Consider the following 21,404-nt stretch of genomic DNA (forward strand, 5'->3'; position numbering starts at 1 on the left):
TTGCTCTTTTTTTTTCCAGGGATTTTGGATGGTTATTTGACCCAATCTTTGAGGCATAAATAATACACAAAATTATGTGTCTCACTGAGGATGAGGTTTGCTTTCCTTTTGTTAGCTTAAAGCAAAAGTGAACGAAATTTTTACTTGTTTCTACTAGGAGGCGCTCTTCGACCTAGAATTTGATGGGGCTCCTCATCTGTTTTCGGATACGCCGTTGGTTTGTGTTATCCTAATAGACCTGTGCGTGGCTTAGCTTAAAATACATCAAAGCCCCGGGAATCATGGTGTGTCTGGGACTCAGATGCTGAGGCCATTCTCTCTTCCCAATTTAGAAAGCTGCTCTTTGTCAGGGTTCCAGATTTATAGTTGGTGCCTTGTCTCTGTTATTTGCAGAAGTGCAAGATGCAAAGGCATTTCCTAAACTTAAGATCAATGCGTTAGATCAATAAGCAGAATGAAATCCGTTACTGAATTACTCAATATTACATTCAAAAGTTCCTGTAATGATTTTTTTTTCTTAATGGATATCACATATACACTAGATGTAAATAATCTGAAAAAAACTTCTTTGTGTATTTGGGACAAATGCTTGGAGTTATCCCATTCTCAGTGGAATTACTGCATGTACTTTTTGCTAGCTTTGACCCTCAGTGTGGAAAATCTCCAGACCACTTCCAAATTCAAGAAGTATTTGTAGCTACAGTTTATGGTTTATCCACCATCCAGTTAGATTTATTTCAGATGATAATTTTTTTTTTTTTGGACATTATTTATATTATTATTTTTGTACAATTCACACTCAGTGTTTTTTATTGCTGTTTTCTTGTGGCTTGTAAACCAATGGACTGTAGTTTCTGGAAGGCTGTGCAGTAATCTGAAACGTGCTGCTAGTCCATCAAGGCCAGAGACTGGAAGAGCTAAGCACAGGGTCCTTGCATGTCCAGACCCTATTAGACCTGAGTGTTCTTGCTCCTGGCCACACTACAGAGAGGGATTAGCTCCCTCCAGCTGGTTTCATGATCCACCTCCTTCCTTATATACCCTCAGCCTCAATTCCCTGCAGAGAGAGACGAGGAGGATGGTGAAGGCTCTTTAGTTGGCAGGTCAGAGCGTGGCTCAGTTTTGCAGTCCTACACAGAGTCTGTGGCTGTCCCACGGAGTCCCTCACTTCAGAAGAGACTGTAACGGCGTGCCCTCAGGGGCACTGGTTTGTAGTGGCTCCTTCACCCTGGAAGAAAAGAAGGCACATTTAGGCTGATGGACAGAAGACCAAGAAGCCTAACAGTCCCGATCCCTGCTGGGCTGTCCCTTGATCTGTTGCCACCCATGGATGGGGAATTAGAGGCAGCAGAGTGGGACATCTCCGTGCCCTTTCATCAGACTCCACGTGCAGGGCAGGATGGAGCTGACTCACTGTGTCTTCTCGATGTCCTCGATGCCTTCAGGCAGGCGCACGTTGAGTGTCTCTGGGAGCAGGAAGGCCACGGAGCCGCAGCACACTGCCACGCCGCAGTACGTCACCTCGGGCAGAGACCTCCACACCTCATCCAGCAGGAACACGAGTGGAGCCAGAGCCCCGCCGAGGCGTGCCACGAAGGAGGTGTATCCCATCCCATTCTGCCTGGAAAGGGAGGGGACCATGGTGGTGGAGACCACAAGAAAAATACGAAGAAAGATTTTTTTTTTTTTTCTCAGATTTTCACAAAACAAAAACCTCCACAAGAAACAGAAGATTTCCTCCACCAGTCTTAGCTACATCCCAAACCATGCTGGTACTGCACCTAATTTTATGTCTCCAGTACCTGGATATTTCATATAAACTGGCTTTTTCCTCCTGGAAGGCTAGTTAATCCCTGCTTTAGTATCATCTGATGTCCAGAAGGCTATCAAACTCATGTGATAGTATGTGTCCCTTATAAAAATTGATATTTTGAATGATTATTTCCTGGGTCTTTTAGCAGTTACTGACAGATTATCGCAAGGAGCTAAGACTTTATTGAGCACAAATCCCTTGAGTTCAGAAATGTGCCCACACAGAATAGTCCTGACCTTTCCATACATTTCCCTATCCACATAACCCACCTGCCCTGCCCCTTTCTCACGAGTGTGATGTGTAATCCCTAGAACCTGCTGCTTCTAGAGGCAAGGCACCAGTCCTGCAGTCCAGCCAGCAGCATCTTTTGCTGTATTGATGCCAAAGACCAAGGGGTGCCATTCACACTGAGGGTCTGGATGTGCGCCCAGGCAGTGGCGTCTCTTACCTCAGGACGGTGGGGTAGAGTTCAGAGGTGTACAAGAAGACAGTGGTGAATGCAGCTTCTGAGAGACCTTTGCCTGTAATGGCTACTACAGAGCGTAAGGAAGTGAAGGCTGGGAGGAAAGAAAAGACATTTATGACAATGGTTGAAGAGCAACAGCTAGGAAAAGGCTTCTTGTGCAAAAGGAATGAATGCTCAATGCTCTTACAAAAATAAATAAATGAAAAGGAAGCTTCCTAGCCCTAGAGGTAGTGCATCCAAGGTCTGAATCAAAGTCTGAAAGTTTGGTGGCTGTTATCCTGAGTGGAAGCTGAACTGATGGAAGGATAGGTCCCAACATTTCCCGTTGGACATTGTCTGTAATAAAGACACTTAACCTCGTCATAACTGGACCCTCTGTAGCCACTTCACAGGGGCTGGAGACCACCTTTTGCCACCAGATATATGGGCAAGCCCACATTAGCAGCCTTGTCCCACTGTCACCCTTGAAGACGGAGGGCATCAGTATGCAGAGTTGCCTGCGGACAAGATCTATGGTTCTCCCTCTCCAGCATTGCATGGAATGGAAACCTCCCCTTTAGCAAGTGCTGTGTACAGCAGAAGAGCATCTCACGTTCGGGAATGATGATGTTGGCTCCTATGCATAGTCCAGTCAGGATGAGTGACCACGCCTGACTCTGCCGTCGTCCAATTCGATTCACCAGCACGTACACGATTACCTTGGCTGGAATCTCAATGATGCCAAAGACAAACTGGGAGAGATACATGTTGAGCCCAAAGCCAGTTAGCTTCATGCTCATGCCGTAGTAAGAGAAGGCAACGCCAAACCTGCAAGGAGTGTGTGGAGATGGGAATTAGGGAAAACCATCTGGGTAAGGGCAGAATAAATCCCCTATGCAAAGTGACACTGCTTACCACACTGCCCCAGAACACAGAGAGATCTTCCGCAGGACTGGTGTCCTGAACAAGCTGATGTAGGAGTAACTCTCTCCTGGCTTTTTGTCTGTTGTGATCGTTCTGAGGGCCTGGGAGAGGCAGAAAGAAGAAAACAGTTCAGATGCTGTACATTCAGGATCCAGACATGAAACTCCTGAGAGACTGGGGCCTCATCTTTTCCAGCTCCATCACCACAGTGAGTTTTCCATACATTCCTATTGCAGAACAATTCTCTGGACATATATTATCAGAGGCATGTCTTCATAGAATATTTAATAGATTGTCTACCAATTTAGGTGCCTTTTTCACCTATTCACCCCTTCTTACCTGCATACCCCACATGGCAGCAAGGCTTGCAGCAGATTGTGGGGTTAGCAAAGTCAGCATTGGCCAGTTGCACCCCATTCCCCAAGTAGTTGCCTTCCATGGAGTCAGGTCTCAGGCAGCAGCTAACAGTGAACTGTATGCTTTTTTCTCACATTTATGTAAGTACGATTATTTATATATCCCTCTTCATCAAGTAACTGCATTTGGTCAGAAGAATCGCATGCTAAACTCCATCAACCCTGTTCATTAGAGTGCAAGGCTCTAAAGGAGACTGCAGACAGCTATGATGTGGACACCTAACCTTGGGAGAGATGTCAATGCAGCTTTGCTTCACCATGCTCAAGAATCATCAGCCAATGTGGGGAAGGGCTTTTAAAATTGGAAAATTTTAAGGAAACCTTGAGGAGAGAGTTTGGTTAACTAGTGGTGTATTCTCAGATCAATATTCTCTTCAGAGAAAGCAAAGCCTACAACAAAGCTTTTGCATAAAGAGTTAATCACAGCCATAGATTTATGCTGGGAACCTGCAACTTGGCTGGATGTATGAAGAGGTGCTGCAATGTCTTGGGCCTGAGGGTCATTTCCAGTGCCTTGTCTCCAACAGCATCCTGCAGTGGAGCCTACAGAGAGCAGGGCAAGTACATAGAGATATCCCCCCCAAAATGCCACTGCCTCCAGCAGTTCAGGGACTCTGAACCAGATGAGCTGTCATTCTGTTTAGCAACCTTGGATGATCCTTTCACACATTGTCTAATGGTTTGCTGAACCCATGTTTTTCTTTTATTTCAGTATACCCACTTTCTTTCTTTCCCTTTTCTACTTTTTTTTTTTTTTTTTTCTCTACTTTTGCCTTTTTTCAGAGGCAAATAATAAATCTTTTCATCCAGATGCCAAGGATGAATTATAGCACTGATAGCAGACCACTTCTGCAATGCTGAGAATTTCAATGTGAGATTCAAGTAACCCTGATGGCAGTCAGTCCTCCCTTCAAGTTGCATGATTTGCTATTTAACTGGGTAATGTAAGACATTAATATGGAAGACATCTTCTACTACATATTGTTGGCCAGATTTCTTAGCATGTGGAAGGACAACTGGGAGAGCCAGAACAGCAAGAATCCCCAAGAAATTTTAAAAGCACATGGTTCAGTGATAGCTGGGGAGGAAGAGGGTGAGGGAGTCTGCAGGCTTTCAGCATCACCCACAGTTAACACAGTCCTGAACAGTTAGGGGGGCTGGGGGCTTGGAAATATCTAATAAAAGAGAAATCCCAGCTCAAAGAGCTCCCTGGTTTAAAAGAATTGTACAGAATGAAATAATGTTAGGAAAAGGAGGAGGATAGCTGTAAGTAACAGCATGTTCAAGAGCTAAGATTTTATGTTTAGTTGCATACTATGAGACTTTCATTCTTTGCAGTTTTTGGAAGAGTGACAAAACTTTTCACACTGAAAAAAAAATCACACTGGGAAATTGCTTAATGAGTTCTATAAGGCAGTGCTATTAAATCTGAGAGCACATTAGTAATGTAATGTGCAGTTATCAGGAGATTTATATGTCTCTCAAAGTCTTCTGAATAAGGAAAATCAGTTGTTATCTTGATAAGCCATCAAAACACACTGAAGCATGGTCAAATCAATCAAGCAATCTTAAATCAGGCAGTCCTCTGTTGCTTGCATGTTTGGATACAGATGAGAAAACAGACATGTCTCTATAAACCTCCTAAATCCAGCAAGGTGTCACAGCTGCAAACCTTTCTTGATCAAGGTCCAGTGGTCATGGTCCAGTGTGATCTGGTGCAAGGCTGTGATAGTGGGGAAGCCCCAGCTACGTTTCCTAACCCTAAGAGTAGTTGGAGGGTACAATCCCTTGTCCTTCCTGGTGATGCTGCACTCTGAAATACAGAGTCATAAGCCAAAGCTGAATGAATGAGGTTATAACTTGTTATTTTTGCACATTTAGTCAGAGCTACTGGCTTGATTAAAGGCAAGGAAGAGTCACACTCAGCTCCTGTCTGCCACAACCTAAACTCATCGTTCCTCACATGATTAAACAACGTATGTCTATTGTAAATCAAAGAGGCTAATCACCTCTTAAAAAAAATATTAAGAAACTGCTATTTAAAAATGGCATAGTGGCCAGGATAAGAGGCTGATGGGGATGCTGGAGTACTGTGTGCACATCTGGACCGTGATGGCAAAACACAAGGCTCGTGTGCTTGTGCCAGGGGTTTCCCATCTTCCTCCTTTGGTAAGAGAAAAAGCAGAGGACATTAAAGAAAATATCAGCACTTAATGAGCCACAAACTTCTGTGCCCGCTGGATTTCACAGCTGAGCTTTGTCACTCTTGAGGAGGTCAAGACTGAAATCACGTGGAACTAATCATTCAGAGGTGACAGATGTGCAGCCATCCAAGCCTGGCTGTGAAGGATTTTCATGAGCGCTGACTTCAGCACAGCCAACAATCTTCCAGTTGCTCATGTACAGTACATACAAGATTATTTCTCCAGCCTAAGGTGGACTAGCCTTTATATTTTTGGATATCACTGCATAGAGTACCTTGAGTGCAATAAATACACTAACTACATGCTATAAGTATGTCTTTATGTGAGCTGAGCTGATGTCTTCTCTTTAGCAGTGGGTATAAGTGCTTTCTAGAGTAAAATGGACTATGGCACCCTGTGGATCACATTGCAGGCTGTGAGCATTGCTTCAGGTATAAAATAGAATTAAAACAGAGAGAAAGAGGAAATAGAAGAGGAAGGATGTGTCTGGATCTTCAGTTTCTCACCTCTGGTGAGAGAGCGAAGTCTTTCATCCCATTCATTCTTGCACATCTAAGCAGGTGCTTGTGAGCTTGTTTCACCTTGCCGTTGGCTATGAGCCACCGGGCAGACTCTGGGACCCACCTGGAGCGAGGAGAGAAGATATCATTCCTGTTGGCACTCCGTGTTTTCCACCCCACATACATGGCCCTGGCCAAAGACAGGGGATCTTCTCTGTGAAAAGGACACTGTCTTTACACATGCATGCTATTCTGCTCTTACAGAAATAATGGAAGAGCTTATCCTTTCCTGGCACTCTGCCGCAGGAATTTTGGCAATATGGGCCACGTATTCCTCGCAGAAGAGGGACCCAACTTCTGCTGCTTCACCATCAGGATGGACGGTGAGCATTAAAGCAATGCTCATTCCCTAATCTGCCACTGCTTCTCTGCTTGCTTTTTGGCAGCTTCTGGCCAAACCAGGTGGGTGTCTCTAAACACAGAATTTAGAAGCTTGAAGAAATATGTAGGTAAAATATTTACTGAGATCACATATTTGTCAGAATCTCTCAATGGGGTCTTCCAGAGGAGTGATCTGTGACCGGTTCCCTATAAGCTCTTGGTGATTTATGTGCCCCAAGTCAGGCTACAGTAAAACTAATGAACTATTCAATCTAGTCAATCAGTAGATGAAAAAGGATGCGTGGAGAAAAAAACATTTACAGAACCGGACTTCTGGAAAGTTTTCAATTCCTTCCCATAACCTTTTAATACTTTGGCAAATATAAAGAATGAAAAATAGCATTTTGCACTCCTTGTCACCATCTCCAGAGGATATTATGTCATTTGGTTGTCTAATGTCTCAACTGAGTTGTGGTGCCATGTCAACAATATCCATGGAATGGGCTAAATTTGATTTTGATTCCATACTGCATGGACTTTTAATTATCTGACAATCGCTGACTTCTTGGGTGCTTGAATTTTGATCAGACTACAGTATATTTTGTTGGAGAACTCATCTCCATAAAAGGCATTAACAAAAGAGAGAGAGAGAAAAAAAGGAAAGTTATCCTTCAAAGGGTGGGTCAAAATGTATTTATATGAATTTCAACATTTCTCAGGATTCATTTTTTTACAGCTAGTTGTCCTCGAAAAAGAGCAAAAAACCTCAAACTAAAAAGCCAGCGGAACACATATTTTTGTGTTGTACTTGATCAGCAAAATACCAGATGATACACTCTGCCAGAAAGCATTAATCACTGGTGAAAGGCTACATCTATTTTTGAGCCATTGTTTAACAACAGCATCAGTCTCTATCCCCTTTTTCATTAGCATTATTTGTTGGTAGATCTATGCAGTTGTGGGAATATCTCTGCTGATTTCAACAAGGGACATCTGTCCACCTAGGAAATGGCATTGCTCATGCCAAGAACTGTTTTGTGTCTTTGAATAAACTAATCTAACATACTTCACACTACAGTATCAGTGAATCAGCTGTATATTTGAGTCAGTCTTGCTACGTGAAAGGAAAAAAAAAAAAAAAAAAGATGTTCCCACAGCCATGGTGCACCCTTGGCTCCTGACCTTGGCAGAGGTGAGGGGAGATGAAACCCAAGCCACTTCAGTTTTGTTATAAATGGCCTGCTATTCCAGGGCCAGCACTGCGATATTTGACATGCTCACAGGGCAGGGGAAGCAAACCACAGCCCGCAGGCTGCGGGGCGCAGCACTCACCACAGGTAGATAATGCTCAGAAGACAAGGTCCTGTCACGGCGACTAAGAGCCAGTGCCATTCCCTCACCAGGTAGGCTGTCAAGGCCAGCAGCATGTTCCCGATGCTCCAGAAGATGCTGGTCAGGACCCCAGAGAAGGTGCGGTGCTCTATGTCCACCCACTCCATCCCTGCAAGAGGGAGGCAGCGTTCAGCGGGGACACACAGGGCTTCTCCTGGGAAGGGTCTGCGGGACTTGGTAAGAAGTGCAAAGTGAGACAACGTCCCCGGTCTTTTCCTCCAGGAGAATTCTGCTGCTTGGCCGACATTCTGCACATTTTAAACATTCATCCATAATGCTTAACCTCCCACAAAGCTGTAGGCAATTAAAGTAAAGCCTTAAAAGAAATACTGGACATACAGTAATAAAAAATGGTGCTAAAACCCCTTAGATGATACATTTTTATCCTGTTCAGTACCATTCAGTGGCATTCTTCATCAAACCCATTTTTTTTTTTTTCTTACTATCTAGTTGTATTTTGTCTACCTAGTTTCCTATTTCTCTGCCCGCTCGTTATTCCAGATTAAAAAATATATTCAGCTGAATATGCCTTCATGGAGAGCAAATGCTAATGCACATGTAAAACCAGAACAAACGGTGGTCTCCTTGTTTCTGTGCGTGAACTAAAAGTCAATTTTCCTCTAAAGATCCTGACACCTTGCTACAGCATCTAACAATCACAAATGTCCTTCCCAAGCTCTGCTTTATTTTATTTTATTTTATTTTATTTTATTTTATTTTATTTTATTTTATTTTATTTTATTTTATTTTATTTTATTTTATTTTATTTTATTTTATTTTATTATTTATTTTTGTGTGTGTGTGTGTAAGCATCAGACTTTATAACAGGAATGAGCCATAGCAGGCCTTGGGACATGTGATGTCTTGTGTGGCCTTATCCACTCCTGAAGCCTTTTTTAACTTGATTTTGGCTGTATCTGCAAAAATTCTGGACATTTTTGCTGCACCTTTATCTTGCTCTACAGTACAGTGACTCTTGCCTAGTATGTCCTAACCGTATCTATAAAGTCATCCTATGCTCTGCTGGGTAGCTTGGAGTTTGGAGCTTGTTTTAATTATCAAAGTAATTAAAGTCTCCAGCTTCAGTTTTGCCTAGCTTTGAGTGATTAAATATATATTTTATTTTATTTTATTTTATTTTATTTTATTTTATTTTATTTTATTTTATTTTATTTTATTTTATTTTATTTTATTTTATTTTTAATTTTATTTTACTTTATTTTATTTTATTTTATATTTTATTTTATTTTATTTTATTTATTTTTATTTTACTTTATCTTTTGGTTCTTTCTCCTGTCCTTTCTAAAAATACGGGTTGAAAATGAAATAATGAAAACAAATGCTGCAAAATCAAGACTGGGGAGGAAGAAACACCCTGCAAATAACACACCATCCTGCTCCTGCTGAGGACACGGCACGCTGATGAATTTTCCTAATTGTGTTTGAAGGCTGAGAAGCCTGTATCAGAGGAAAAGGGACGATAATTTGTCTATGGCTTTCTCTGCACAGCTAATGATGCTTAACAGGAATTGGGCAGCATGGATTATGAGTGTTAATGCTGGAACAGAAGCACTAATAAGTGGTTGTTATATTTTGACGAGACTGCTAAAGCATTAACTGGACTAAATTGTAATGCTTGGATCTTCCCAAGAGGGTTGTTCTTTTGGCTGCCCATGCTGAAATCGTGCCTGCATGCTGCACAAGTCCCTGCAAACCTCCAAACCCCAAACACTTACCCAGAGGCAATACAATCAGGGAGAGGCCGCTGAGGGCCATCCCGGTGAGGGTCCGCGTGATGGCCAGCATGCTGTAGGACACGGAGGCGGCGCTCAGCATCCCGAATATGACAGAGAACACAAGCGACAGCATGAGCATGGATTTCCGACCGAACCTGCCGCAAGCACAGTCGTGGGTTACTTACGGGATGGAAACCTGGTCCGGGAGAAGGGTTTGAAACGGTGAAATGAGAGACTCGAGGAGGTCAGTGAAAATATTGCCCACTCTGCAAAGACTACGTGATGCCTCAGAGTGGGGGAAACTGCTCTGGATACAGACAGTGCTGCAGTGATGGGATCCCCTACAGGCAGTCAGCCTGCCCCCTGAGCACCAGGCACAAGTCTTGCAAATGGAAAGAGCAGCAATTATCAAAAATATATGTATATACATATATTGGGCTCCCCATTCAACAGCACCATGAAAAGAAGAGATGCCAGATTGAAAATTCATGTTGTTGGCACAGCCCACACCTTCCAACAGCTGTCCCCACTCCTCCTCCTTCCATCATCCCCTTTGAACCAGATGCTGCTCCTGCTCCTGAGGAGGAGGAGAGCACTGTGAACATTAAAAAAATAAAAAAAATAAAAAATTAAAAAACGTAAATTAATTTAACTCTGTCAATGGGTAACATTCAGTCAATAGGGACTGAAACCCTGGCCTGATTCTGACATTCTCCTAGTGGCCACCTGATAAGGGGGGTGGCAAAGACCATTACCCTGGTGGGGGAAAATTATGTGCTGGGACACGATGCCACAATAACATTCTTGAGAGGTATCATAGTTGGCTTCGTGCAGCAGCTAGTTAATGAATCTACTGTAGAAGAAATGACTCCTGGCATTGGCCTAGGCAGCTTGCTGGATCTGCTTTAAAATGTAAACAGACTCAGTCTGCAAAAGCCATTGTAATGCAGCTGGATCAGAGCAGCAAACATCCAGAAAACCACCTAAACTGGAGCCAGTTTCCAAAAGTATAACTGCTTAGGAAAGAAGGTACATTTCTGAAATTAAGGTATACCTCAAAAATGCAGCAAGAAGCATATCAAAACATAAAATTCCCTGCAGGGCACAAGGCAGCTATTTATGGATCCATTACTAGATTCTCTCAGCAAATGCATGCCACCTGCTAAGGAAACCAGAGGGAAGCTGGCAGGATTGAACTGCAGGCTACAGGAAGGCTGCTAGAAATAATGCGGTTAAAACCGTCTTCAGAGAGAAAGATTTGGAAAAGAGCAACCTCTGAATGATTAAATGTGGAAAATATAATAAAAGGAGCAAACTGCGCAAGCATTAAAAAGAATAAAAAAGCCATTTTCATAAATATCCCAATCTGGAAGTCTGCCAAAGCATCACACATCCAGTGAGGTACAAGGACAAGGCATAAAAGGAGTGTTTGGAAAAGAGCAGGCAATAACAGAATTTTATTTTATTTTTTTTTTCCGCATATGTATGTTCACAGTAAAGGTGCAGGGTAAAAATTGTCAGCAGAGGTGTTCTCACATGCAAGTGTCTGTAGGATCTTAGAACACAATGAACCATGAGTGTAGCAAAATGCCAGATTTTCACCCCAAAGCACTAGAGATGAAATAACTGCATTACAATTAGCACAAGTGGGACCTCTTCTCTGTTAAGAGAAAAGGAAGGTTGCTAAGGGGGCATCGGCTTTTATGGTGTCTCACAAAGGTGTGGGGCATGACATCTGGGGTTTAACAGATTTGGCATTGATACTGGTGAAATGGATAAAAATAATGATAAAAGAACTCTTAGACATGCAGATAAGCAAATAACGCAAGAATCAGCATGACTTTTGTAAAGATAATGCTCATAACCTATGGAAGTTCAATGGGGGAGAAGCCAAATGGATGACCAGAAAGCTCCGACTGATTCAGAATAGTGGGATTTCCAAAAACAGTCTGTGACTGGAGACTGGTTGCTGTATCTGGAGTGCCGTGGGGAACCAACACAAAGTGCTCGATACATTTGCTGTGGTTTGTGGGACATGGCATGACCTGCTCTTTCATAACTTCTCCTCTTCTTTCCCATCCCCACTCTGCCAGTCCCAGGCCCCTTCCCTGGTGCTTCTGGAGCCAATACTGCACTTGTCGTTCCACCAGCAGCTCCTGGAAAACCACCTTCAGGGGAGGCAAATCAGGGCAAAACATGCTTAAACGTGGGGCTTGCTTAGGAGTTTTGGTTCAATCCCACTTCAAGAATGTGCAAAGAGCCAAAGAGAAGAACAGCTGAGCAAGGTAAGGACCCTTCCCAGTTGGTACAGGAAAAAGGATCTGCCAAATTTCCTGCAAATTTACTGGGTGCCCTGCTCCCAGCACCATCCCCTGATGTGACCTGCTCTCCTGCAGGGCCTGTGCCCAGGTAGCTCAGCAGGGCAGTGCAGTCAGCTCTGCTCAGGGCTGCTCACAAGCACACATCAGACCCTCTTTACCTGTCATTTTACCCTGTCCGACTAATTGGAAGTCAAGCCAAAACTTAGTCTTTTTGTTGCCTTCTTCAAATTTTCTCAACTTCTACTATGACCTCTAGAGATGGGGAGGAGGAAATCAAAACCCCACACGGTATTCAGGATGCAGGACCACCATACATATGCATGTTTCTGCATGGTGACGTTCTCTTTAACTTTTTATTCCTTTCCTGATAATTCTTACTTTTAAATTTGCTTCTCCAGCCACTACACATCGCTGAGAAGATGTTTGCCTGAAGCTTTCTATCATATCCCCAAAGTCTTGCAGCTGTGGTCAGCTCAGAGGCCTCTATTTTACATGTGAAATTATAATTTATTTATTTTTTTTTAATATTAATCTACCCTGAAATTGTCTTCTAATGCTCCCATCCACTCACAGGGCTTTGTAAGATCCTTCTGCAGTTCTCCACGCTCAGAGCTTGTCTTGCCCAGCTTGGTCTCTCAGCCTCACCTCCCTGCTTTCTCCTTTTCCAGATCATTTAGAAAAATGCTGAAAAGCACACATATCCAATTATCAGGTCCCCAGAGGTGTTCCTACATTGTGACAACTGAACACTTACACCTCTCTTCTCTTTCCCAGCTTTTGATCAATTATTTAGCCAAGCAGGGACCTTCTTTCTTACTGCAGGGCAGCTCAGTTTCTTTAGAAGCCTTTTGTAAGGAAACTTCTTGAAATCCAAGTAGACGATATCTTCTTTGTTCACATATCTGTTAGCATCTTCAAAGAAATACAGCCTTCTTGTAAAGTATGAATCTTGTGCAAAAGAGAAAAAAGTCATGTGGCCACTGGCTCAGTTGTTGAGAACAGTTTCTGAGCCAATTTGCCCGATATAGCTAGATGCCAGGCTGCCTGGCTGCTGGTTCCCAAGATCTTTCTTGGGGACTGGTTTAAAAACTGACTCGATACATCATACCTTCCTAGTCCCCTGCTGTGGAGGTCACACAATGCCAACAATATTTCAGGTTTTCCATCCTAAGGGTCCTGTAGGACTGTGGGATGACCACTCCCTGGTCCTGGCAGTTTGCTATCATTCATTTTGTGAATTTTCTCCATGCCTTCTTCTACCAGCTCATTTCAAGGCAGGATTTCTCTTGAGAAGGCTCCAGCTCCAACACCTGTTGCTGTGTTCCCTCTCTGTGAGCACGAGCTCAGTTATGTCTCACACCACAGCCCTGTTGTTGCTCCCTTTATCACTTAATCATCGACTGGCCCTTTCCCCCTACAATCCACTTTCAAAACACAAACAAACAAACAAAACAGTTGATTTTTCATTTTGCTCTAACATAAAGCTCTTCTCTGCCTTAATTTGCCTAACTCCTTTTCCCGATTCTGTTTTTTTTCACCTCCAAAAGTGCTATCAAGCCTTTTTAGACACAAAGTCGAGACACACTGAAAACCAGCTGGGTGTCTTGAGTCCTCACAGAAATATACAGACATAAGCAAAGATATCAAAGATACAGAAGTAACTGGGAGCTTCATACTGGGAAGCCGTTTTCCCTCTGCTATGCAGTGATCTTGTAGCCTGCTTCACCCTAATGCTTGTTTACTCCCAGAGGACGGGGAAGCTCCCAGAGCTGGGAAGGAAACAAATAGTTTCCTGCACAGGAAACTCAGACATTAAATATTGAACAGTGTAGACTGAATGGCACATCCTGCTTGCTTGCTTGCTCTGCGTATTCCCTGGTAGGTTTCCTGCTTCTGCTATTTGCAAAAATACTTAATTTCTTAATTTATGACCTTTCTCGGTTGTTACTCAGACTTTTTTTCAAGTTTACATTATCACATTCTAACATTTAACAAGAGAGAGCAGATTTGTTCCTATTTTCCTCATCAAGGCATTGCCCTAGCTCTTCCTCAAGGAAAGCCTCCCTGCTTATAGCAACCTCTTTTACCTGCTTCTTTTGTAATAGCCGAGTCTTTTTTTTTCTTTTTTTTTTTTCTTGAAAATCTGTTTCAGACATGGCATGCATTTACTTTGACCCCTCGCTTGTGTGTCCTTAGCCAATTTCCAGGTAATTTGCAAGGATTTAACTTCTTGTTTGTTTGTTTGTTTGAACCAGCTTTCTCCTTTTTAATCAGTCATCTTTCTTGAAATAGGTCCCATAGACAGGGCATGTTTTTAGTTCCTACTCTTCCTACAGTGATGCTGACCCCCGTGTTGAGGGTCAATGTTATTGTTGCAGTGCACCTTACTCCTAACCGTGGCCAGAGAGCTGCTTCTCTGGTGGGCTCCTAACTGGCTGCCCCACGAATCAGTCGGTGGCCATCACTCAGCATTTAGCCCCTGCATTGCTCATCGGTTATGGCTTTACTCCAGTCTTCGTGTGAAAGGCTGAATTCTCCCTTTGTGATTCTGTTTTCTCCTTCCTCTGCCGCTCTGATTACTTTGACACCTCACAGGTTTGTGAAGGCCTTGTCATTGAAACCGAAGCCCTGAAGGAACAGCCTGAAAGGGGTCAAACCTGTCTGAAAGGTATCCAAACACCACGGCCCCGATTGTGACGCCAATGAAGAAGAAGGTGGCAGTTGCCTGGTTCAGTCCACGCTGCTCACAGACGAGGTCCCACTGAAACACAAGTCCAAAATGACACTTAGTGCCCAGTTCAGCTTCTGTCTCCATTCTCACCATTTCCCTCCAGTGATAGCTATCTCCTGTTCCAATTCATATTAGCCAAATCTGTTTGAGATATAGAACTGTGCATGGAGCTGATGTTCAGGTATTACATTATTCATGGAGAAGATGTTCAGGTATTACAACAGGCTGCCCAGGGCAGTGGGGGAGTCCCTATCCTGGAGGTATTTTAAGAGATGTGTGGATGTGGCACTAATATACATGGTCTGGTGATGGGACTCCGTAGGTTGTGCTGATGTTTGGACTTGATGATCTTGAAGGTCTTTTCCAACCTAGATCATTCCATGATTCCAGTTACTGTTGCCCTGGCCAATTTCCTCAAAGTTGTCTGTGTAGGGTAGAAAGAAGGCAGAGGAGGAGTTGGACTCAACACTAGCTCCTGAGGCTAACTTACTGATTTCTTATGAAGAGAGTGGTCTAGGCATTCTTTTTAACTCGGTTAATGAGCATCATTTTACTTTCTTGGAGGTGCAAATGTCGCTAATCATTACAGAATGTTGTGGCCAAGCTGCAGAGTTAATTTTCCATATGAGTGTAACTTGATAAAACTAAACTTAATCATCAACCCAGCCTTGCAGTGTCTCTGACGGGGCTGGCCAGACCTTGAGCAACCTTTCTGGCTGCAAGCACAAGACTCCAGAGGAGGCCGTGGCCCTTTGAACATGGCCCGAGGCCACTGCACCTTGAATGTGGTGTCACGAGGCTCCGAGCCCAGCACCTCTGCTGCAGAGCACCTCTCCTGCCTTTTCCTCCAAGGGTGCTTTATACCTTTCTCCCTGAAACGGTGTAGAAATCAGATGCAGACCTGGTGCCCATCTCACCTCAGTGCCTGCTAAAACCGGAGGTGGTGGGTGGTAGGGAGGAGACATTGGCTCTTGGTTAGGATCCATCGGCCTTCCGTCTGACCAAATGTCCCCTTCCCTCAGACCTACCATGTTTTGGGTTGCCTTTCAAGGAAAGAAAACCACAGCCTGCAAGTAAAGTATTAACACCCAGAGGTATCACTGTCAGCCCTAGCAGAGCATTTGAAAAGGCTGGTGGTTAATGTTTGATGGGCAGGGACCTTGGGCAGGCTCAAGGTTATGCCTGGCCAGAGTGCTGCACCTCAGCAGGAGGCCCTTTGAGAGCACATTTCTTGGCTGATGGCGAGACACACCGCTGGCAGTTGGACTGATGGACTCCTAAACCTCTGAAACATTTTCCAGGGGGACAAGGACACTGTGAGTCAACAGCTTTTCAGAAGGGGTGATGCATCAAAGCCCTCACTCTGATGTTTCCCCAGGTGGCACTGATGGGGACGATGGGCACCTGCTACCAGGATTCCCTGCCTTCCCATCAAGGCCAGGTTCATCCAACCTTTTGCCATGGGGTCTCCATTCTGTGGCTGCTGAACCCCCTCTGCTGGCATGAGGATGGGGCTGGTACTGGACTGGGTGATGTCCTCAGTGTCTCCAGGGGGCTTATCCCTGGTCTGCTGAGTACCTGCTGTGAGCTGATCACCATCTTGCTCCTGAAGTCCTTGCCTCGCCACAAGCCCTACTTCTTTCGGACTCTGATCTGGGAGAGCCTTGAATTTTGTTCCCCATATCCTATGTTATGTGCACCTGGCCCATCCATCCCTACCAGCCCCATGCCTGCTGGCTGCCTCATCCCCAGGGTGCCCCACGAGCTCAAGCACTTTCCAGTCAGTGGCTGCGTGGCATGGTGAGCATGCTACTCCTCTGCCTCATTTCTCCCTCTGTCCTGCTCATCTTCTCAGCTACATGCTCAACAAATGTGAAACACCAAAGCTATGCCAAGGGGGCAGAGATAAAACAAGAGGGGACAGTAAGAGAGGCGGTATGATCTCTGGGAGAAGAGGGGGAAGCAGGAGATCAGGGAGGAGAGGCAGACAGAGGAAGAGAAGTAATGAAGTTTTAGGAGAATCAAGAAAGTAAGTCATGGGCTAAGATGAAATCCTTATAGTTGTAATCTTGTGCAAATTCCACATGGCTCAAGCAGAGAAAATCTGATGTGTCTCTCCTCCCCACAGCACCACTCTCTCAATCACCCAGAGAAATCAAGATGCTCGTTATGAGAAATGTTGATGACTAACTGCACTTCAGAGAGCTTCCCCATCCCAGGTCATCTTCACTAAACAAGTAACTTCCACTGGTTAAAATGCAAAGATTCCCCTTTGACTCTGTGCACCTAACATCTCTCCATCTGGTTCTCAAAGCTGATTTCATTTTCATCTAGATCACAGACCAGGGGTTACCTGGGTGGAGATGGTGGAGGTGAACTGTGAGTGGTCATAGACCCATCCATGCTGGCAGTTCTGGATGATGGAGTCGTTTTCTGGTTGCAGAGAAGAATTGAGCAGGAGGTGAAACTGAGGCTGTGAGAACATCTCACAGGACCTGAAGGTGCCATCAGGCTCCCGGGGGATGCTGATGAGCAGAATTTCCTCCATGGTGAGGTTCACAAAGGCCTCTTGGTGTGGAATTGCACAGTGATGAGAGGGGGTAGCAGCAAGAAAGCTGTGCAGCAGAAAATGCATGGGAAGGTTGATTCTTGCGAGGCATAGTACAAACAAAATCAAAATCTGGAATCTGCCAAAGCCACCAATTTCCAGCAAGAGATCTTCAAATTTCATCTTTTCTATGGAGTTTGCTCATTCAGAGCAGCTATGTACCAAGGAGCAGCAACATGAGCTTGAGAAGCGGTCTCTGTCTTTGGAGCTCAGCTTCCCATGGCTTTTCATACAGCCACTCCCTTGGACTTTGAGACCTCACTGAAAGGTTGTCAAAAGTCACAGTAAAACTGTCCATTTGGGGTAGAGCCAACAAAATCATCCCGTGTGCACACAGCACATCCATTTCAAGTGGACCCAGCACAAGGCACATTCTCTTTTTAGAGCCCTTTCTTCCCGTTGTGGTTTTTGAGAGGGAGATCCACATTAGGAGAGGAGGCTGTGGGAATAGCCACGATTTATGGTTTGGGGGTGCCACACACTGCTGGCCTCTCAGGCACTGCAACAAGCTCTGCCTCGTGAGCCGATCACCAGCTGGCCCAGCTGGACATGAAATATGTCCCCAGGAGACCAGGGGTGACTCACTGTGTCTGTGGGCACTGCACCCTGCTTGCTGTGCATCAGCTGTGTGTTTTTAGCATGGCTTGTCTCAAGTCATGACCTCATGGGAGCAGGGAGTATGGAGAGGTGAGAGGATATCCAGAAGAGATGAAAGATGGGTCTCCAGATAGAGACCAATTGGATGGGAACCAGTGCAACAGCCCAAAAGCGAGGGACCTACAGCCCGTGACAGGACCAGAGGTACTGCTGCCACCTCCACACGAGCCTTGCACCACGTTTCTTTCATCACCACCAGAAGTAGGTTTCTTGAAGAGATGGGTCTTTAATTTGAATTTTCCACTCCTCATACATTCTTAACCAGGAACAGGGGCTCTTTACTCAGCCAGAGGTGACTTTTTTTTTTTTTCTTTTAGAATTGTAGAAACAATGCCTAGAAAATGCAGCAACTGTGAAGATGCAGTAACAGCTGGCACAGCTTGCTTCACACACACAACATGGTTCATGAGCCAGAAACAAATTCTTCCATGGCCAGCAGAGACCTGGATGGAGGATCACCGGCACTTGAAGACAAGATAGATGCAGCTCCCTGCCCCACTACTGAGCAGGCTTTGGAAAAGGGGTGTGATCAGGACAGGTTAAACTGGGATCAGTGGGAGAGGGGGCTTTACCCTGACTCTCTCTTGAGGAGCCTGCAGGACCCTTCCCTCAAAGTTTATAAGGCAAAGGACACCACGCTGTGACCTGAGGAGATCTTTGGTTGTCTCAGCAGCATTCCTGGCCATCCATGTTTAACTAACATGCTGACCCAGTCTTTGCCACAAAGCATTTCAGTGCTTATCCTGGGGTGAGCGTGGGGGAAGCAAGCAGGAATGGAGCCGGGGCACCCAACAGCACTGTCCCTCCAGAGTTACAGTTTAAGCTGAAGGAACTAAAGGGCAAATTGTTTTTCTTCACCACTGGTCTTCCAAGAGCAAGGAACAGGAGCTCTTGTCGATATGCTCTTGCATATTTAAACTACGAAGCAGGCCTAGGCTCCTCGTCAGAAATGAGGCTACAGTTCATTGCGCTGCAACTCCTGGGGCTCTCCTATTCATTGTTCAATTGCTAAAAACATACATTATTTTACTGCTGTTCTTCTCTAACACAAACACGTTCATTTAACCAGTCACCAGATACAGTTAATGATCACCATGTGTACAAATGCCATGGCTATGCCCTACCACTTGGTTGATTAGACCCAGGACCTGCCTGAAGTGGCTTGGACCTGCCTGGCAGCAGTGAGAACAGGCTGACTGCTCACGGAAGAACCTGGAAAGAAGAGTTGGCATTTTACCTCACATCTCTCTCTACCTATTTTATTTTTTCAGCAGTCTTTCTTCTCCTTTTTAGAAGGCCAACTATTGGTAGAGAAGGAAGATTTTTAAATAGCCCAGTCATTAATGATTTTTGTTTGTTTGTTTGTTTGTTTTTCAATTGCTGCATAATAACTGGATATCTGAACAATTGTTGTGGGTTGGTATTTAAATGGTATTTTTCTCCTATGGGAAAGCTGCAGATTCTGAAGTGCTGCCTCTCCCCTAAAGTTATGCCTCAGTGCCTTGAAAATACATGACACATGCAAGACTGCAAGAGCAAGGTAGTGCTTCCACCAGAGGCAATGACCTAGACTCCTCTCAGCCTCAGAGGGCAGAGGTGTCCCCATCTGACTGCAGCTCATTGAAGGACTTCCACATCTTCTGCCATGTGTGACCATGGGTCCAGTCCACATTCAGCGCTTGCTTCCTGCCTGTTCCCCAGTCAGACCCAGCAGAGATGCTTTGTGACCCTTCCCGCAGGCATTTAGTGTAACTGTTGTCTTTGTGCTCTCATCTCACCAGTGCTGTTGAGAAACCATAGCAGGGCAGAAATTCAGCCTGAATTACTAGGCTGGGTTTTAAGAAAGAAGGATGAACCCGATCTATTCCTTCAAGTAGGGAAAGACACAAGAAGAAAGGGAAATCCACTGCCATTTGCAGAGGACAATCTTATGTGAAGTAACACATTGCCATGGGCTCAAGATAAATACCTACCGGTTCAGAGAGCAGGACAAGAAGGGGATGAGCCAGGAGCCAAGGGGATCCCAGCACTGGCCATGTCCTCACCAACAGGGCACAGTCCCCTAGGGTCTCAGCACAGCCAGCAGGAACCTGGGTCCATTCAGAGAGCCCAGTCTGGAGCAGAAGGGTCTGGAGACAGGGCTACAAGGCAGGTCCAAGGGCCAGGGCTGGAGACAGGAGCACATGTAATGAGGCTCTGACAGGGAAGGGGGATCCAGGCTTGAGCTTAAGTGGGCTCCTGGCCCATGGGCACAGGAGATGTGGGTGGCAGATGAAGCTGTGCAGTGCAATTAAGGCACATTTGTGCTCTCATGTCCCTAATATACCGCAACTTAAATTAAATGGCAGGGTTTTACCTCAAAAAGACATGTAATGCTGCCTGGGGAGCTTGGAGCAGAATTTAGCACTGTCTGGAAAGCTACTTTTGGAAATCCTGTGCAGACAGTAAAGGTGTGGGTGTGAAAGTACATGTAGCCATACGTTTTCTTCCCCTGAAGCAGGAGATGGGGTGAAGTGGCTGCTGAGAGTGATTTGTATGTGATCACAGAGTGGGTGAAGCGAGGTTTAACACCTGATGGTGTTTTTCTGCCCAGGTGGCCTTTTGCTCATCACATCCCAGTAACTCCACAGCTCTGCTCAGCCTTCTCATCTTGTCCCAGACCATTCCCAGCTGGCCGCTCCCCCAAGAGGAGTTTTTTTTTAAAAAAGTGTCCAGGGGAGCATCCTGGACAGCACCAGACCTCCAGCAATGGGAACAACTCCAGTTTCCTGCACATTTTGTGCATTGATATTAGTGTTCCACCAACTATCTTCTTTCCTCTTCCTTCCTACCAACTTTCTTATTTAAATCTAAGCATCCCCTAGCTCCTATCCGGCGTGACTGAGACTTCAGTTTTGATTTTTCTGCCCTGTGTTTGAGTAGGGATCCTCTTCTTTTGCAGTTTCATCAATACAGCAACAGTCGTTCTGACCTGGGCTTTTACTTCTTTAATCAACAAGAATCTCACTCCATACTCTAGCAGCAGACAGAAGTCTGGGAAAGACTGTAAGAATGAGGCAATTACCAAGTGGTACTTTGCAGATGATTTTCTTGCCTCCAGCCTAATCCTTGTTTGAGGATTCAGGCTCTGTGACAGCTCTTATTGGATGCTGTCATCCCAAACTGGATGCTCGATGTTTAGTTTTCAAATTACATCTAGGCTTTACATTAAAATTCTAACACAATTTTATTTTTTTTAAAAATTATATGCCTGCAGACAGGTAGTATTCTGGTTTA

General features: G+C 44.7%; 1 protein-coding gene across 1 annotated transcript; it reads right to left on the reverse strand.

Annotated features, from left to right (window-relative positions):
• Positions 1–703: 703 nt before the first annotated feature.
• SLC22A7 (solute carrier family 22 member 7) lies at positions 704–17,722 on the reverse strand. Its single transcript, XM_027453544.3, has 10 exons — positions 17,217–17,722; positions 14,790–14,893; positions 9,812–9,966; positions 8,016–8,184; positions 6,309–6,426; positions 3,174–3,283; positions 2,872–3,086; positions 2,262–2,370; positions 1,415–1,621; positions 704–1,228 (listed from the first exon to the last, which is right to left on the reverse strand). The coding sequence occupies exons 1-10, from the start codon at positions 17,592–17,594 to the stop codon at positions 1,165–1,167; spliced, it is 1,629 nt and encodes a 542-aa protein (XP_027309345.3). The 5' UTR covers positions 17,595–17,722; the 3' UTR covers positions 704–1,164.
• Between the last annotated feature and the right edge of the window lie 3,682 nt (positions 17,723–21,404).

The sequence above is a fragment of the Anas platyrhynchos genome, chromosome 3 (genome assembly GCF_047663525.1).
Source record: "Anas platyrhynchos isolate ZD024472 breed Pekin duck chromosome 3, IASCAAS_PekinDuck_T2T, whole genome shotgun sequence".
In the NCBI taxonomy this organism is placed as follows: domain Eukaryota; kingdom Metazoa; phylum Chordata; class Aves; order Anseriformes; family Anatidae; genus Anas; species Anas platyrhynchos.